Here is a 20,890-nt window from a genome sequence, read left to right as displayed (position 1 = left end):
ACGTTTACCACTTCGGTGAAACTCACAAGCATGGGTATGGTGCTGACAAACCTAGAAACATAATCGGGGGAACCAGGATTCGAACCCAAGATCATAGGTTTCTGGCATGTCCGAGGGACGCAACCATGAGATAGCTAGATATGTATCTATGCAGAACTCGTGTTCAGAAGAGGCAGGTTAATAGTTCCTTGATTTCAAGCTCATGAACAAGAAGAATTCAGAGAAAGAGTTTTGTGATTAGAGAGATGGAGCTGGGGACGTCACTTCTGATGGTGGTGAATGGGTCCAGGGTATCCTAGCAGAATGGATATTTAGTCCTGGATAATTGAGGATGGTGCTATGATTATCGTAAGTCTGTTAGAGTACGTCGTTGCTCTAGGTCACTTGTGGACAAGGGTCTTGGTCCCTAATGTCCATGGCCCCATTTCCCAAAGTGATCATAGCTGTACGACTTCTGTAAATTTATGTTTAAGTTTGATTGTTACGATAGTCACCGCTCTAGAATTGTTTCGTGAAATGGGGACAATAACTGTAGTATGATACTCATGCTAGCTGAACCTAAGGATAGTGAGAAGGACTAGCCACATGCTATGGAAGACTATCCTGGTTCATTACTACCTGTAACATTTGTCATCACTATCCACTCCTACTGTCCTGTAAACAACTTCCTTTCACAAGCACGATACACTTTTTCAGCTCACATGACTGAAAGTCAAGTGAACTTATGTCATAGCCTTTTTGTCTGGTGTCTGGTGTCTGGTGTCTGAGTCATGCGTTATCTTGCATCCATCGTAACATCTCCACGTCAGGACCCACTGGATCAATGAAGTTTGTTTGGTTTGGTTTGTTGTTTAACGCCGCACTCAGCAATATTCCAGCTATATGATGGCGGTCTGTAAATAATCAAGTCTGGACCAGACAATCCAGTGATTAACATCATGAGCATCGATCCACGCAATTGGGATCGATGACATGCATCAACCAAGTCAGCAAGCCTGACCATCCGATCCTGTTTGTCGCCTTTTTCGACAAGCATGGGTTGCTGAAGACCTATTCTACCCCGGATTCCTAGGGGCCGGATCAATGAAGTGGAAACTTCACGTACTTGTCCCCACTGATGATGACTTCTGAATTTGTTTTAGAGGTTCGAATCGTATTTTCAATATGGCAGCTACATTGAAACCCATTTATGGCCACGAGTCAGCCATTTCTGCCTAAATTATACTGTTATGCTCTTACATTCTGTCATTTTTGGCTCTGTAAATATCTTCTGTAAAATTGACAGGCTGCAAGCTGGACTTGGGCATGTATGGTTCTCCTTATGATGACATCACATTTTGTTCATGTCTTTGGGACTTTACTGTGCCACAACTGGAAGAATTGTATGGTATTAGAAAATGCCATATTCTCCCTAGACATATTTAGGAGACATATAAGGCTCAGAGTTGAAACTTTGGGTAAAGTAAATGTTATACTGTTGTACATTGCAACAATGTACTAAAGTAGTTCATTCATATTTCCAGATTTGGAAACATTGTGGAAAGTTTTCTTTCATTTTTGGGCTCAGTATTTAAGCAAAAAATATTTGAATAGCAATGTTGACAGCAACAAGGGTTGCTTTTGTTAACATTTTAAACTGTTGACGACATCTCCAGGTGAGCTACAGTGCCATGCACTATCTTATGGAAAGGAGGGGTGCATTTTGTCACTATAAGCTAACATATACGTTCTAGATGAATACAAATACAGAGCTACAGATAAGCAGCGTAAAATTCCCCCCAAAACTATTCAAAACCCAATTACTTTCAATTACCTTGCATACAGAAACACATGCATTAAATGAAAATCTCAATTGTTTGAAAACAGCACGCGTAAATACCCAACAAAGTTTTTTCAGCATGAATACAACGGAGCTAATTTCTGAAACACAATTACGAGCTAATTTACTTTCCGAGTCAAGCCTATATTTAGAACCGTATAATATACATCTAAAACATTATTTCAATTTTTTTTAAATCTCAAAATGCTTACTCATTTGGAGAAAAACCTGATAGAGTGATGAATAGATGAGTGAAAAAATATTGGTTACCCAATGAAAAATGTAATAACCCAATTAAGATAGTAACCCTTGAGTAAAAACTCAACTGCTCAAAAAGTTATCTCGAACTCTGCAAATAATTTGTGAATCAGTTTGCTCTAGGTGATGTACTATTTTTGTTGAAGGTATATAAATAAATGAATTGGCTATGGTGTTATTGTATTCCTACTAACTATGTAGGGCTGTACATATGAGGTATGCTTCATCAGACATAGACAGTAGGGGAAAATCTAATAATTTTTTTATAACAACCTTTTGTATTTCATTCTTAAAGGACTAGAAAGATCTTAATCGCACACAGCATTACAGTATACTTATCAGAAATTTGCTATTCATGTGTACAATTAAGTGAATTGCCTTGATTGTCATAGAGTATTGCAGTTGAGTTTGCTAGAGATGATAATTTGCTACATGCAGAGCTTATTGTATCACCCGCCTTGCAAATGTAGATCATCCTTGCATGTGAGAAATGTGTTCATTGTGAAAACAGGACAAATAGAGCTGCAATCTATTGACTTTAACAGTAAAAACAGGAAAATTTACAGATGGAGACCCTTGCACCTCCCACCTCCAAACTTAAGGAATAGGATCTTAGCCGACATCAAACTTTGAACTCCTTCCTTATATTGATGCTTAATTTCAAACACTGCACTTCAGAGTATGCACATGCATATCAGTGCTGCACATGCAGGCTAAGTCACCGCGTCTACTCTTACTCCATCCTCTGTATCTCCAGGGCATATATTTCGGTAAACCTACACCGACCCTTGGATCCATTCGCGAGTTTTGTGATCTTATATTACTTGCCCTTCATTTTCATTAACATTTTACTGACCAATCAAACAAGGAAAAATGGTAAGGGAGGTAATTCGTATTGCCTAGAAACCATGAAGACATTCTTTCCCTCGAAAAGATTTTTTATGACTTCCTTTAGCGTGTCAGTCATTTTTTTAACTGTAACCAATGGGACTGGCCACTGTACTGTTGATATTGCCAACCTAATGGGGAGGCAGTCACATTCTGATTCGTACTTAGTAGCGAGCCAATTAAGTTGACTGAAGGACATCAAGGGCAGATAATTTGAGATTGCGAGAACCACGGGAATGGATACCGGGGTTAGTGTAGGTTTACCGAAATACTAGCCCTGGGAATGTAGAGGAGACTCTTACTCTTACTCATAGAACGTTAAATGCTACAGGTGCTTGCAGCCTCATGACCTGAGTAACATACCGACCAGGGCTTTATCACTGGTGCTCTTCCATGTATATCTGGCTCTGTGGCTTTCACTACTAACATAACCTAGTGATGTGAATGACCAGTGACTTACTGAAGTTTGTTTAGTGCTGCATCAGCAGAAATGAATCTAGCTGTTCATGGCTTGTGGGTTTTATGCTGTAGTATGTTTAGATCGTATCACTGCAGTATGTTCAGGACCAGTTTTAGTCAGTAATTCAGAGCTGGATTTAGGATTTTACGAAGGTGGGATTCTCAACCCACGAAATTACCAAAAATAAATGACGGGTTTACAGGTAAGGTGTCTGAAAAAGACAGGTGCATACCCATTTTTTTAAAACCATATAAACATGAGCCCATGTTTATTTCATGCCTATCAACTGAGGGGCCTCATGGGAATTGGGTGGTCACAATGTCTACTGAATGTGGATAGTGAGTTGATTATATTGGGATATAGAAGGTGATCAGGGGGAAGTATTTTTCTTGGTTGTGATCTGCCTGCTTGTGTGTCATCATACCTCGACAGCTTGGAGCGATGCTCACGCTATTGACCACTGGTTTGTCTGGCCCAGGCTTGATTCATCCTCGATTATCCAGTGTTAAATATTTTCATTCCAATGTGATACATATCCCGGACTCATTCACCACCATAGCTTTGCATTGATTCCAGTTTGAAGGACACAATGCTTAAAATAGCTGTCAAATTAAATTACATTTTCTTTTATGAATGAAACAAGTGGCAATCATCAGTTGACTCGACTTCTCATTAAATTAAGATCTAAGTTCTCGCTCCCGCTAAACAAAGATCTGAGGACATCCCATTGAAGGTCACGTCAGAACGACCTTTCGCGAACTTTGACCGACCACTGAAACGACTAATAAGAAGTCGACATCAGCCAATTAAAAAGCAGCTTTCTCAAGCTTTACGGCACTCGTTTCAACCTGGCGACTTCAATTTCAGACTACGCTTGAAAAATATGTTGACACAGTTCTCAATTAAAATTTTGAAAACTGAACAAACGAACTTTCCGGAATGTCATACATATGGTTGCGATTGTATGGCAGTGATTCCCACATACTGTGCAACACCTCCTGCGTTCAAATATTTATCCCACAGAAGCGAGTGATAGACAATTAACGGAATCAACGGAATCTGTCGTACGGGCCATAACTGTCGTTCGGAATACCCCATGTTAACGTTTTTGAGGTTGCAAGATTAGAAAACACATTCTGACTGTCGCTTTCATGATCTGGTATTCAACACTTTGATTGGTCGGATGAAAGGTCGTTCAGACGTTACCCGTAATGGGATGTCCTCATATCTTTGTTTAGTGATAGCGAGAACTAAGATCTGATTTTAATGAGATTGACTTCAAAGATAGTATCAAAGCAAAAGGACTACCCTCTCCTGTCTTAGTACTCATGAAAAAATCTTTTCTAGCAAAACGAGTATAACAGTCTTCTGATTCAGTTAAACATATTGAAGGCTCTCTCACCGAGACAAGGCTGAAATTTTTAATTTTTGCCAAACTAACTTTCAGAAGAGGCATTTTGATTGGTCATTGAATTAAGCTGATGAGCAAGAGAAATTCTCTGTTAAGTTTGTGATAACAGAGTTGAAGCTGGTGATGTGATGGAGAATGGGTTCAAGGTATGTGTCAAGTGTAGAGATACAGGGTATGACACCGTAGATATTTCAGGATGGGCTTGACATCTTAAAGAACTGCAGTGATATCGTTAAATCTTTCAGACTACATGTAGTGTAAAGCTCTATTATTGGTTATTGTGTTCTCATGGTGGTATGTTTTGAAAAGTAGAATAGTTTTGTATAACTTCATTTTCTTTAAGTCTTTTGTTGTAAGTTTGGTATCTTTTGGATAATTCAATGTTTAATGACTAAATAAGTCTGTAGAAGTCTATTGTGAGTTTGTCAGCTAGTATATATGTGGTGTTAGTGATGGGAATGGCTTATGCGTTTATTTGATTTGTTTTCACTTTTTTGTTTTATGATTTTGGGGAAGGATGAAACTAATTGGTATAATTGATATCGCGATAATGATTGCAGAGTTTTATAGAAATACTCTTGATTAAAATATGAAGAGTTATATTCTATGTGTACTGCTAAATATATTCAGTGTGAGCTCCTACTGTAAAATAACCAATTTGTTTAATATCATCATAACTTTCTCCTTTAACTATAATATTTTAATTTAATATATTTCATACCTGCTTCATTCATATGTTAATTTTTCATATCTTAAGCTATGATATACTTTTCAGCTTAATTTCTTGTTGTTGACATATGTAAAGGGCATTATTAAATATTGTTATTAATTTCTGTTACTAAATTTTATTCAGTAATCCCATTCACAATATATTTTAGTTAGGAGTAAGTCAAGGTTGTGAAATAATACCAATGTCACCCTATTCAGCTCCTGTTGTGTACTGACTGTTTCAGCGGCTGGAGCGAGGGGAAAACATGGATGACGATGACCTCTTCGGCCAGGGTACAGGGGAGGCGAGGGACAGCATCTCTACACTGCCGCGCAAAGTGGCGGTCAAGGTGCTGGCCATGATAATGTGTTGTGATATAATCACTTGAAGATGTCCGCTGGTCTGTCATACGAGTGTTTATCTCTCTCTTTAAATAGATATTTCTGAAAGCATTGTTATTTAGTCTAACTAAAAGAGAAAGGGTTAATAATGTGCTTTTGTTTGTGCTAAATGCACTTGTTTACAACCGCGCCAAATTCACACGTTACTATTTGGGCATGGAGGGAAATCATTACAGTGTCACATGCAAGAACAATTAATAGATTTAACTTTTTAAAATAATTTAACCATATATGGATATGAAGTTTATCTAATGGAAAATATCATGCTTTATACATGTTAATGTGCTATTTTTTTGGTGAATTGATAGAAATATGTGCTTTTTCATATTTTCCTCAATTTCTAACGTGCAACAACGTTCCATTGATGATGTCAGGCAACAAGGTTTCAATGCAGTGACATCATAGATTAATAAATGTGTTGGCACTCATAATTCCCATTTGGCTTTGCCATAAACAATATGTGACATATAAAATGGGAATTAATTCCCTTTTTGTTTGAGATATAGTGACATTTCTATGACAATTATACTTTTAGTCTATGATTCCTGGCGACACTGCTTCATGTCAGCAATAGATTGATTTAGAATATAACATAAAGCACTCCTGCTTCGCGACAGTTGGAGTTTTGTAGTGAACACAAAACCATTATGCAGCAGATATCCTTCCAATGAATTAGGGGCGGTCGGGTAGCCTAGTGGTTAAAGCATTCGCTCGTCATGCCGAAGACCTGGGTTCGATTCCCGACATGGGTACAATGAGTGAAGCCCATTTCTGGTGTCCCCCGCCGTGATATTGCTTGAATATTGTTAAAGCGGCGTAAAAAAATACTCACTCACTCACTCACTCCAATGAATAAGATTGCAACTAGGGCTGGGACGAGTCTAAATTTACTACACGGGTACCCTTCCCCCTATTACCCGACTCTACCCGGGTACCCACTGTAGGTCTCAGGAGACGTCTCAAAATGTCCGAGTCTTTGCAAAGTCCGGGCAAGCGTATTTAGATACTCGTATTAAACAATCTGGTCGTTCATACACTGAATCAAGGTATATCTTTATTCAACCATATGAAAAATCAAAAGGAATGGGTGCATAGTCAGAAGGAAATGCGAACATTAGTGACTTGTACTGTAACCATGGAGTTCTAGATAATTTTTGTCATTAAATAATATATCACGTGACTAACCACGGGTCCGGGTAGTCCTGTGGGTACCTGGGTCCTACTCTGTACCCACCCGACCCGAGTACCCGAGTTACCCGTTACGCAACACAATACTACCATTTAGTTTACAGCTATTTATTTGTCATGCAGGATTTCAGATCGGTTTCCTTTCTAGGGCACTGATACCAGTAAAGATCCAGGTCTGAATAGGTCTTCAGCAACCCATGCTTGCCATAAAAGGCGACTATGCTTGTCGTATGAGGCGACTGACGGGATCGAGTGGTCTCGCTTGCAGTTTTTGTTGATGCAGGTTATTGTATCCCAATTGTGTAGATGGATGCTCATGATGTCAATCAATGGATTGTCTGGTCCATACTTGATTATTTACAGACCACATCATAAATCTGGAATATTCCTGAGGGCGGCTTTAGACAAAAAAAACCACCAAAAAACAACCAAACCATCCAGGACATTGACTGATTGTTATCAAAATGTCCTCAAGATGTTTATTAATGTCGGTGTTGGTATAGGAAAATGTCCTTCCAGAATTTGCTAAAACCATGTAAATGTCCTGATGATGTTTGTCTCCATGAAAATCACTGGTGATGATTTCTTTCAGATATTTGGATACCTGGATGTTGCCGACATCGCCAACTGTGCCTGTGTGTGTCGGTCCTGGAAGGTCCTAACTCAAGCCAGCGCCCTCTGGAGTAGGGTAGGTGTGACAGTGCCAGGCTTGTAATGAATAGCGGTACACTTTGTCAGGATAAATAGAGATTATTATGTTGGTTTATGTTGGTTAAGTGTGTCACGAATTTTACAAATAGAGTTTCAGAATTCTTGTATTTCCCGAGTGAGAACAAGGGTAATGCACAAATTCTTACATGAGTAAGTAAGTATGACACACATACCCATTATTTCTTAATTGTTTTGAGCTCCCCTTTTGAAAATTGCACTGGTCACGTTTCTTCGAAAACCTGGATTGTGAAATGGTATCAAGAACCTTCAGCTATGGTGTTACATCACTCAGACCTTACGGCACAATAAGATTCGAATGACGTAACAATACACTGGTGTACTGAAGTGATATTTGCAGTACTGAACATATAACTTCTATGAACGTGGTTATTTGATCTATTATTATGTTGTGGCATGTGGTCAAGCGTTAGGGCAAGGGAAGTTTACTCAAATATATATTGTGAATATAACTCAATGCATAACGAAAATTCACACAATTTTATTAACATAAGCCTATTCCAGCCAGCCTATTCTAAGAAAAAGAATGAATAATGTGTCGTCCCGTATTGATTAGTGATGTCACCAGTCTAACCGGAGTTTATTTCACATGACTGTCATGTGATAAATATTGACTCTTCTGCTAGAAAACAAGATGGCGTCTGGGACAAAAGTTTTAGAGTTCACAGCTAAGTTACTGTAATGAAACAGAGGATGGTTTAAAGACTTCATAAAATTTAAAGTGAATTTCGGTGTAACAAAACGAATGATTATTCTTGAGGAGGTAAATATGCGAAAACAAAAACCCTCGGACCAAACCTCTTCAGCACTCTGACCAGACCTCGCCTACCATGGTTACAGAGAGTAGGTAGATGAGTGACCTTGCTCCCGAGAGTTTCCGCACTGAAACACAGGTTATATGGGGTGTCCCCCTGGGCAAGTGACTGTTTGAAATATGCCTCTGTAGGTATAATCATTATGTAAGTGCCAGTGAGATAGCCGGATCTATACGTCTGATAAATGTTTGTGTTACCCGCTGTTGAAGATATCACTTTTGATTAAGCTACAGCTGTGATATCATTGTGTAATAACGAGGCTATGTTAGGTCATCAGCTGTTAGGTCATACGCAGCACAGAGCAACTTGACATATCTACTTTTATTATCATTTTTGCTCCCAGGCTGACTTGTGATAAAATTTCTCGCTTTGAAGAAACGACATCTTTTGCTTTGAAGAAGCATCGGCACAATATGGGTCACAGGACTCTCGAAAATATTGACATGTACGATTTGATCAAGCCCTTCACTTGCAAATAAATATTTAAAACCAAGAGAGTATACCGATTCAACGTTTAGTAATGGAGACATCATGGCTTACAGAGTGTCATTAATGTTAACTGCAGTGTGTTCATGTATATGATTGCCTGCATTTGATCTTTAATTGTACCATGACATATTATAATCCTGCTTTCTGACTAGTTCGTCAACGGTATCGGAGCCATGTTAGTTCATAATTTAACTGATCACTGCATCACATGAAATCAAAATATATATTTTGAACCACTTCTTTCGCAAATCTGCTAATAGGCTAATTGAAATTAGTAAGCTGATTTTATTTCTAAAGCATTGTAATAAAAACATGTGGTTTCAAGGTTATTTAACTCATGTGTGGCATATATTTTAAGCAGAAGACTTGACAAAGAATAACTTAGACGGCATTGTCAAATTCATGAACATCAACACAGCTTGATTTTTGTAGGGTGTCATAATTGTGATGTGTACTTTAAAAACATTGCATCATTTTTGATAGTTTGAATAATGCTAGAAATTATGGCTTGGATGTTTGAAAATGAACATATAACGGATTAAAACCGATCTTCACTGATCCCTGGAATTCGACCTTTCAACTCAACCAATGTCACATCACTCATCACTATCACTCACTGCTATAAGAATTTGCATTTAGTTTGTCATTTTGTCACGGGGATAAATTTAACAAACTGTATCTTCCCTTTAGAGTTTTAAACTCCTGATTTGTTTGATGAATTTCATTCTATGTTTGAAACTTATAAACTGAAAACGTAGATTTATCACCTTTAAAGATCTGGGCCCCTTTCCACAAAGAGATCTTAACTTATGATAATTGTAAGTCTATGTTTAAAGTATCGGAGTTACAATCGCCTTAGGGCTAAGTTACCTTTGTAGTACGGGGCCCAGTAAAGAAATACCAGTACAAAACCTGAAGAGGCTACATTGGGTGATTAACCACAGTGATATGTTTAAAATGTTCATGCATATTTGTACACAATTAACTCAATATTGGTTTGGGAATGACGATTTTGTTGATAGAGTTTACTGGGCGGTTTGGTAGCCTAGTGGTTGAAGCGTTCGCTCATCACGCCGAAGACCGGGTTCGATTCCCGCCAAGGGTACAATGTGTGAAGCCCATTTCTGGTGTCCCCCGCCGTGATATTGCTGGAATATTGCCAAAGGCCGCATAAAACCATACTCACTCACTACTCACTGATAGAGTTTACACACAGCACTGTGTAAAAAAAAATTGAGTCCCTTTAAAATTGAAAATTCTTGTTCATATGGACACAAAAGTCTCTCCCAGTATTTATAATCTTTACATTTCTTTCCAGCTTGATTTCTACAGAGTAAGGAAAAGGTAAGAACAAATGTCAACTCCGCAGATTTTTTATGTATGGATAATGTTTTGTCTTGGGGCTTCTGTCAAAAGTTTACAAGTTTAATTCAGTTTTGAATCTTACAAATATATCCTTTTGTCTTCAACAAGCTGTAGTTTATATGCTCTGCAGAGTATATTCTACAGCTGAGATAATAAAGATGATAAAAAATATGAACAGTGATTCTTTCTAGAAATGATGTTTAAACTTTTGACACGGTCCCTAAAAGAAAACTATTCCATTATAATGGTTATGGCAGTGTGTTTTGCATGCAGTGCATGGTTTTACTGTTTTTCTAAAGAGAAGAAAATAGTGCTAAGCATATCTTTGTTGTTCTAGAATTAATCACAGCCAATATATTATGTTGCAGTGCATGATTATTTTGTATTATTTAACATTCCTTCCTGTAATGCATACATTCATCTCTTATTTATGAAGTAATATTTGGGTAAAACTATGTAGTATACAATAAACAACTGAAGTAAATATTAAAGTAAATATTAAATAAAATTATCAATGTGAATATTTTATTGAATTATAATGTTGGTTGAAAAGCCCTTTAAGATGCTGAATGTTTTGTGTGGTTTTTTGCTTTCCGTGTAATTGTTTGCTGACCTGAATATTGAAAGACTGAAGAATGGGTAAAGTCATTTAGTTACCTTCCCTCCCAATGTTGCCCATAGATAGACTAGTCCTAGATGTGTCTGCTTGTCCAGCCCATCCTCTGTGTGTGGTAGCTACAGTCTCATGATGACCAGTCACTGACCATGATGACCCTTCCATAGTCACTTTGTTAATGAGTAACAGTGTTTTTTTGAAAATTATAGTCCACATACTAAAATGTGCTCTTGTCAGATGTCATAGCGTGTGTTGTAGTTGTCCATTCAGTTATAGTTTGTAGGGGCACCAGTGGCACCAGTGGCCAAGTCTCCTAAGGCACTGCTAATCACTGTGCAAGGCGGGTTCTCTTACGTATGCCAGAAACCTATGATCGTGGAGATGATATTTGAAATTTGTCCTGATAATGTTTCTTGGTTTGTCAGCACCATTCATACTTTCATGGGTTTCACCAGCGTGGTAAACATCTAAAACCTGTAGCCTTTACTTCATGTGAAAGTGTAGATCTAATATACAATTGTCGTCATAATAAGTGCCCCACTCCAATAAGCACTCCCCATAATAGAGAAGCTAAAACAAAAGCTTTAATTACTGTAATCTGCGTAATTCAGGGATTTATCTAGACCTGTTTAGAGGCCTAAATTTGGCCCCAAATCTGCATCAAATGTCAGTAGAAATTTGGAATTTAAAAATTTCCACTTCATGTCAATATAGTACAAGGCCCGTGAAGACCTGGGGTAGAATAGGTCTTCAGCAACCCATGCTTGCCGTAAAAGGCGACTATGCTTGTCATAAGAGGCAACTAACAGGATCGGGTGGTCAGGCTCGCTGACTTGGGATGCATGTCATTGTATCCCAATTGTGTGGATCGTTGCTCATTATGTCAATCACTGGATTGTCTGCTCCAGACTCGATTATTTACAGATCGCCGTCATATAGCTGGAATATTGCTGAGTGTGGTGTTAAACAACAAACAATCAATATAGTACTAACTAATGATATGATTTTGTAAATGTGACTCGTATTCACAGATAACAGGGCCAGTCAAGAAGAGGCTTTAATGCATAGTTTACATTATTGAACTGCTTTTATCTCTATATTAGGAAATTTTAAAGTTGTTGACTTCCCCCTCAACTCAGTTCCCACCTACCGGTACACTTAGAAAAAGAAGCTAAAAACTCACTTTAGGTTTGATGTATTTTTGAAGAATTATTGGTATCAAAATATACAGTAGATACAGGTATAATGGTTCAGCCTTCATGTGTAGGTACTGTAGCTCTCATACAGAAACATATTACTTGTTTATGGACAAACTTTGCATTTGATATAGCTATTAATGATGTATAAGAAGTGGCTTGAAAATAAACATGCAAGACATGTGTTGGTAATCCCACTACCCATCAAGGTACTCTATGACTGACTTTGTTAATACTGGGTGCTAATTATGGTAGATTCCTCAAATATTCAGAGTTGCGTCCCTTGGGCACGCCAGAAACCTATGATTGTGGGTTCGAATCCCGATTTGCCCAATTATGTTTCTAGGTTTGTCAGCACCATACCCGTGCTCATAGGTTTCACCGAAGTGGTAAACATCTAAGACCTGCATCACTTCAGGCTTTCCTGACACATTAAGCTGACATGCCACGATAAAACTGGAATACTGTTAACAGCGGCGTTAAACCCAACTCACTCACTCAATTATTCAGAAAGACAGAATTTCTCAGCTATACATTCTGATCTGAAGTACATGTACTCTTGTAGTCATTAGTCACAGAAAGTGAGTTAGTTAGTAATTAAGTAAAAGTGTGTGTTTAGCAGTTGATGTAGATTAAAGCAAGACACATGGTTTAAGTTTCGAGTGTGTGTTGAGATATGATAGCTCTACAGCTGTCCTGTTACATCCTTAGTAATAGGACAAGGGACAATACTTTATCGGGATATATAGGATAGCTCTGCGATAAATCTCAAAGAACAATGCAGAAGCGTGGTTTATTTCGCGATAAGCATTGTTCATTGTTGTGTGTTCATAGCATTGTTCTCTCATGACGTCTATTCTGGAGGTTCAAAGATGCACTCACAACTCAATGATGGAAGTTGGACGATTTTTGAGAGGGAAATGTCTAATTAGTTGTCCCCGATAGATGTAACTGGGCAACGTAGATAAACGCAGTGGCTGAATGATCGCCTCCAAAAGTAGGAAAGATATGACATTGGTATTGGGAGAAAAGGTATGGATAATCAACGTGAAAATTGTGGTAAATATGCGGGAAAGACCAAATTTACAACTCCCACTCATTGTTTATTTCTTAAATATTACTAAGGTACAGTTGTAGGAACAGGGGACAAGACAAAGCCGAGTTCTATTCTTCTCACAACAGTTGATATAAATGGACTAAACTTGATTCAAATGACAAATGCCCATTGGACTATATAGTCTTTAGTTATGATGTACAAAAATGTATATTGAGAGTGACAAACTACTTAAATGACCTTGGCACCATAACCTTGGTGACCTTGACCTTAGGAAAGGTTTTTGGACTCGCTACCCGTTCCAGGGGTCAAAACGGCTACTATCCTTGAAAAAAACATACACTGTGTTTGTCTAATATATTCATACAAATAAATGTTTTATGTTACTGTTTGAAGACAGACATTTGTGAAAACATTACTTACAGGGAATAAATGAGGGAGTTTTGATTGTTGAGTGAAAGATTTTTACTGGTGTTTTCTTAGAAAAGGTCAACAGCACAGTATTGCTTGTCATTACAGGCAACTAAATTAGACCATGGTCTTAGTTGATTGTCTCATTGTACCCCAGTGTCATGGAACATTGCTCATGTCATCCTCCCGTGACGATCTGGGTGAGAATTTAACAACCCATGCTTGCCGTAAAAGGCGACTATGCTTGTCCTAAGAGGCAACAAACAGGATCGGGTAGTCAGGCTGGCTGACTTGGTTGATGCATGTCATCGTATCCCAATGGGTCGATATTGATGATATCAATCACAGGATTGTCTGGTCCAGACTCGATTATTTACAGACCGCCGTCATAGAGCTGGAATATTGCTGAGTGCGGCGTTCAACAACAAACAAACGCAATGTCATCCACTGGCAGTCTGGTCAAGACTTGATTATTGTCTGGCTGCAGTCCTAAACCTGGACTGTAGCTGCCCCAGTCAACAAACACACTAGCATATGTAACGCCATGGATGTATGTCTAGTATATAGGTAGGTAGGTATACGTCAGTGGGGCTATTATATGTCAACTCACTCTCCAAGCCTCTTATTCCTGTGCTCCATGACATAGTTGATAGATATCCACTCACCAATCTTTTCTTCTTTTTCGCTCACCATCAAAGGAATGACAGGTATCGTTCACATTCACACACTAACACCTTGCCCAGTTTAACACTGCACTGGTTCTATATGGACTTTACTCCATGTCTATATCTCACCCCCACTCACAATCAAGGGGATGTCTTTTTTCTTTCTTTTTTTTTCAATTAATTTTTTAATTTTACACCATGTCTATGTCTAATCCCCACATGCAATGAAGGGGGGAATTGCCTTCTTTTTTCTCTCTTTTTTTTCAATTAATTAAAGATCAGCTTTGATGCATTTCATTTTTGCTTGATGGAAACCCACAAAGTGGTCCAAGCACTAAGAGTATTTATGGTATATATTTATTGCAGTCTGTTAAAGTATGAGACTTATGACAGTCGTAACAATAGGATCGCTTTGCGAAAGGAGCTCTGTGGAGCTTATAGAGTCATGAGCATTCAGCTGACCTCTCCTGGGAGGAAATTTAAGAAATTAAATACCGTATTCGATGTAATAAGAGCCTCGCTCTAAAAAGGACCTATGGCGATATTTGCTAATATATAGGCTAGTGAACAATCCCAATTAGCACCCCTTCCAATTAATCAATGTACACAAGACCTATTTATATGAATATAATATGCACTCGTGTGTTATATGCACCCTTAATTATGGGCAATTAAATTCTGGAAAAATATATCCGTCGTATATAAACATTTCAGGCTGTCAGCATAAATTTATTTTCCATTTTTCACCAAAATAATATTTTAATAAGAGTCCACAGTTTCTGATTTTGAGAGCGCCCTGGACGCTTATTACATCAAATACGCTAATGTCAAAGCTTATGTGTTGGCCATCTAAATTAGTCAGGGATTGAAACTAAATACTTCTCGATTTAGTTTTCCTGGGACAAAATCCTTTCTTGAGAAGTGATGTGACATAGATTTCTTCAATTTCTCCCAAATTTGGTATATAATTTTTGTTATACAAATCATAAATTCGAGCAAGGTACTTTTAAGAGATATAATGTAATCCTAGTGCTTAGATTGGATGTTTATCATGCTAATGTTGCTACAGGGGATGTGGGTGGCTTGGGGCGGTGGGGTAGCCAAGTGGTTAAAGTGTTCACTCGTCTTGAAGAAGACCCTTTAACCACCAGGTGGATCCCCTGGTGTTCCCCGCCGTGATATTGCTGGAATGTTGCTAAAAGAGGTGTAAAACCATACTCACTCACTAACTCTTGTAAAATGGATAGATAAGAAAGAAATGTTGTTTTTTGTTTGCTTTTGGCACTAAAGGCAGTCATTATAAAGCCAAATTGTCACCTATATTATTGATTTCTTTCACGAAAGGTGAGCTTCAGTACCTGTTACATTAATGTCTCAGTCAACAATACACCGCAATTCATATTTGTTACAACCAAGCCTGCCGTGACACACATTAGTTACAACCTAGCCTGCCGTGACACACATTTGTTACAACCTAGCCTGCCGTGACACACATTTGTTACAACTTAGCCTGCCGTGACACACATTTGTTACAACTTAGCCTGCCGTGACACACATTTGTTACAACCTAGCCTGCCGTGACACACATTAGTTACAACCCAGCCTTCCGTGACACACATTTGTTACAACCTAGCCTGCCGTGACACACATTAGTTACAACCTAGCCTGCCGTGACACACATTTGTTACAACCCAGCCTGCCGTGACACACATTTGTTACAACCTAGCCTGCCGTGACACACATTTGTTACAACCCAGCCTGCCGTGATGCACATTTGTTACAACCCAGCCTTCCATGACACACATTTGTTACAACCTAGCCTGCCGTGACACACATTAGTTACAACCTAGCCTGCCGTGACACACATTTGTTACAACCTAGCCTGCCGTGTCACACATTAGTTACAACCTAGCCTGCCGTGACACACATTTGTTACAACCCAGCCTGCCGTTATGCACATTTGTTACAACCTAGCCTGCCGTGACACACATTAGTTACAACCTAGCCTGCCGTGACACACATTTGTTACAACTTAGCCTGCCGTGACGCACATTTGTTACAACCTAGCCTCCCGTGACACACATTTGTTACAACCCAGCCTTCCGTGACACACATTTGTTACAACCCAGCCTTCCGTGACACACATTTGTTACAACCTAGCCTGCCGTGACACACATTTGTTACAACCTAGCCTGCCGTGACACACATTTGTTACAACCTAGCCTGCCGTGACACACATTAGTTACAACCTAGCCTGCCGTGACACACATTTGTTACAACCTAGCCTTCCGTGACACACATTTGTTACAACCTAGCCTGCCGTGACACACATTAGTTACAACCTAGCCTGCCGTGACACACATTTGTTACAACCCAGCCTGCCGTGACACACATTAGTTAAAACCTAGCCTGCCGTGACACACATTAGTTAAAACCTAGCCTGCCGTGATGCACATTTGTTACAACCTAGCCTGCCGTGATGCACATTTGTTACAACCTAGCCTGCCGTGACACACATTTGTTACAACCTAGCCTGCCGTGACACACATTAGTTACAACCTAGCCTGCCGTGACACACATTAGTTACAACCTAGCCTGCTGTGACACACATTTGTTACAACCCAGCCTGCCGTGACACACATTAGTTACAACCCAGCCTGCCGTGACACACATTTGTTACAACCTAGCCTGCCGTGATGCACATTTGTTACAACCTAGCCTCCTGTGACACACATTTGTTACAACCCAGCCTTCCGTGACACACATTTGTTACAACCTAGTCTGCTGTGACACATTTGTTACAACCTAGCCTGCCGTGACACACATTTGTTACAACCTAGCCTGCCGTGACGCACATTTGTTACAACCTAGCCTCCCGTGACACACATTTGTTACAACCCAGCCTTCCGTGACACACATTTGTTACAACCCAGCCTTCCGTGACACACATTTGTTACAACCTAGCCTGCCGTGACACACATTTGTTACAACCTAGCCTGCCGTGACACACATTTGTTACAACCTAGCCTGCCGTGACACACATTAGTTACAACCTAGCCTGCCGTGACACACATTTGTTACAACCTAGCCTGCCGTGACACACATTTGTTACAACCTAGCCTCCTGAGACACACATTTGTTACAACCTAGCCTTCCGTGACACACATTTGTTACAACCTAGCCTGCCGTGACACACATTTGTTACAACCTAGCCTGCCGTGACACACATTTGTTACAACCTAGCCTGCCGTGACACACATTTGTTACAATCTAGCCTGCCGTGACACACATTTGTTACAACCCAGCCTGCTGTGACACACTTTTATTTTCTTTCACAACACAATGAAATCTAATCAAATATTGATTTGTGATGTCACATGAATGTTTTTCAAAGTAAAACACATTTTATTGCATTGTTATAGATATCCTCTGTTCTTTCCCAGTTCTATGCTTCCAGTAAGAGGCGACTAACGGGATCAGGTGGTCAGGCGCGCTGACTTGGTTGATGCACGGTCATCAATCCCAATTGCGTGGGTTGATGCTCATGATATTAATCACTGGATTGTCTGGTCCAGACTCGATTATTTACAGACCGCCGTCATATAGCTGGAATATTGCTGAGTGCAGCGTTAAACAAACAAAAAACAAACAAACAAAATCTTTGCTTCCATTAATTTATAATAACCAATATTTGCATTTTAGTTACTTTATTTATTTATGACGATGCTTAAGCTCCCTTTATACATGTATATCCTAGCAGTCAGCCTAACCTAGCATCTGCATATATATCCAACATGTATATCCAGTGCATTATGATGTGGACATACCATTTCCACCTCATCTTGAAGCCATAGGAATGGAAATGTGCACTTGAAACACAACCTCATTAAAATCAGATATTTTATTCGGATATAATACCTTTCAGCATGAACATATGACAAACCCTGCATGGTGGTCGTGTCAAGTTAACTTTCTAATCAGCCAATCAGTGTTGAGGCTTCTACATTTTCGTAACTAGTGGGCTGGCCGCATATTTGATTTCTGAAGACGAACTAAAACATCCAGTTCTGAATGTAAATAATAAAGGCCACATCATTGTTATGGATAGTTAATACACCCTGTTGTTTCTGAATGCCATGTCAGGGAAGGTATATTTGTTTTGTTTAGGTTTTCTTTTAAAATAAAAAATTCTGTTTCAAGGTAAATCGTTTCAGACAGTTGATATTTGATTAGCTCAAGAACACATACCTCCTTCATGTAGAGTTGGTGGTAAAGATTTGCTGAGGGTTCACCTCACTAGAGGGTTTGTCAGATCTCCATGCAGAGAGGTATCATATCAGAGTAAACAGTGTCATCTTAATGAGACATTAGATAAAGTATTGCATTGCTTGTCACAATAATGCAGAAATTGCTTTTCGTATTGTTTTCTGAACATTTGTGTCATATTCCTGTCAATCAAGACATGTACACAATTTCTTTCTATTTTATTTTTATGTACAGAAGATGAAAATCCTTGCAGAAAGGATGTGTTAATTCTTATCTTGATAAAGCTGAAAGAAGATGTCTTTCAATATAATGTATATTGTTTATTTTTATTTTAAGTAATTTTTGTTACTTTGTAAAGAGTAAATACATGAAATATAGATAAGTAATTGATTTACGCCAAAAATTAGAATGTTTGTATCACACCACTACCAAACAAATTAGAAGAAACAGTTTATGATCTCGAATAATATATGGAATGTTCTTGATTAGATAATATAGCATAGAACCAGCCTACATGTAACCATCTGTTAACAGTGTAACAGACAAAGTGTCAACACGCCTCCTGTTCAAGTCCCGCCCCTACCTGATCCATCTGAACCTACGGGGGTGCCAGCATCTCACCAAACCCACCTTCATCACCGTCAGCGAGTGTCGCAACATACAGGACCTCAATCTGTCGGAGTGTAATGGACTAGACGTAAGACCTTGCTTAGTCCTCAGCACAGTACTCTGTAAGATGAGGGACCGAATGTTACAATGGGTGATCAGTGGCGTTGATAGTTCATCTAGCAATCAACCATTGGTGTCCTGACCCAGATTTGGTTTTGTATTGTGATATAACAGACATACTGCGGACTGTGGCTTATCATAGGCTGTTATCACTAAATCAGTCTCAAGCAAAGTGCAAATGTAAAGTTTTCTAGTGGTCTGCCTTTTTGTATGACTACTGGGTTATCTCCCTTCCATACTATTAATGTTCTTTGAGATATTAGTTCTGGCTTTTATGAGAGGTGTATTAATAATCATTTCTTTCCTTACATTTTGAATTTGTACGTTTAAATATAATCAATTGTATTATGATGTGATGGGGAACGGTTTGTTTGGGTACAGATGTAAGTGTATATCATTTGTTTTTTGGCAAAAAAGGACTTTTCTCTAGCTGGATATTGTACCTTGAGAATTTCCCTTTATAGACTGAATGTACAGACTATTGACATGTAGCATATGATGGCTGAGGGGATAACATCTTCACTAGCATGATCTATCTTGCAGGATGAGACTCTCAAGTTGGTAACCAAGGGCTGCCGCATCCTGCTGTATCTGAACATCTCCCACACCAACCTGACAGATGCCTCACTGCGGGCAATAGCCAAGTATGTGACTTCTACACTCATGCTACTATCAGCCCTTTTTGGTGGTTCACTATGGTGGCTTAGTACCCAGGATACAAGAAATATTCTAAAATATTTCTCAAATTGTCCGTGTCATTTGTGATGATATACCCCAGTGACAACAATAAACCACAAAAATAAATATCGCGGCAATTTTTGATCAAACTTCTTTCAGCTGTTATGATGGTGGCTGAAAAGAAACTATTACTAGACACATTTCACTTCCCAACAGTGCAGAATGTATACAGTAAAATGACCACATTGTTTACCCATGATGAATGACCTGGTCAATAATGAGATTGTGATCCGGTGCTGCGTGTCCACAGGAACTGCAACTACCTCCAGTACCTCAGCCTGGCCTTCTGTGTGAAGTTCTCCGACCGAGGGCTGCTGTACCTGGCCTCCGGGAAGTGCAGCAAGAAATTGGAGTACCTTGACCTCTCTGGATGTCTGCAGGTCAGAGTTCAGTGTGATCTCCGCAGTATCGTCAGGCTTTATGGTTGCTCAAACTATCTGTGCATTGCAGTTGCCCATGGCCTGATGACTATACATTGATGGCATGTCATTGGTCGAAAGTAAGCATGAAAGTCAAGGTGTCCTAGTTATACCCCAAATGTTAAAAGTTAAAGATTTAGGGGTTCCCTAGACTGCTGGCATTGGAGCACACTTGAAAGACGCCAGGAGCATGAACACTCCATGTTGACTTGTCCATACTTCACACTGATGCTGCCCTACACTGTCGATAGTTTCAATAAAGGT

At 39.1% G+C, this 20,890-nt stretch overlaps 1 protein-coding gene across 1 annotated transcript in view; it reads left to right on the top strand.

Moving 5' to 3' along the window:
* The window catches only part of LOC139444604 (F-box and leucine-rich repeat protein 13-like), a 49,030-nt gene that overhangs the window by 15,247 nt on the left and 12,893 nt on the right, over positions 1-20,890 (top strand). The window contains exons 8-13 of the mRNA XM_071225509.1: positions 5,790-5,894; positions 7,727-7,822; positions 10,486-10,511; positions 19,275-19,437; positions 20,013-20,113; positions 20,458-20,587. Coding sequence (XP_071081610.1) covers positions 5,790-5,894; positions 7,727-7,822; positions 10,486-10,511; positions 19,275-19,437; positions 20,013-20,113; positions 20,458-20,587 — 621 coding nt within the window. The remainder of the gene's footprint in view (positions 1-5,789; positions 5,895-7,726; positions 7,823-10,485; positions 10,512-19,274; positions 19,438-20,012; positions 20,114-20,457; positions 20,588-20,890) is intronic.

This window comes from Haliotis cracherodii, unplaced genomic scaffold (assembly GCF_022045235.1).
Source record: "Haliotis cracherodii isolate W230 unplaced genomic scaffold, xgHalCrac1.p SCAF_6, whole genome shotgun sequence".
NCBI classification, from domain to species: Eukaryota; Metazoa; Mollusca; class Gastropoda; order Lepetellida; family Haliotidae; genus Haliotis; species Haliotis cracherodii.
This window is presented reverse-complemented; position numbering and strand designations above follow the sequence as displayed.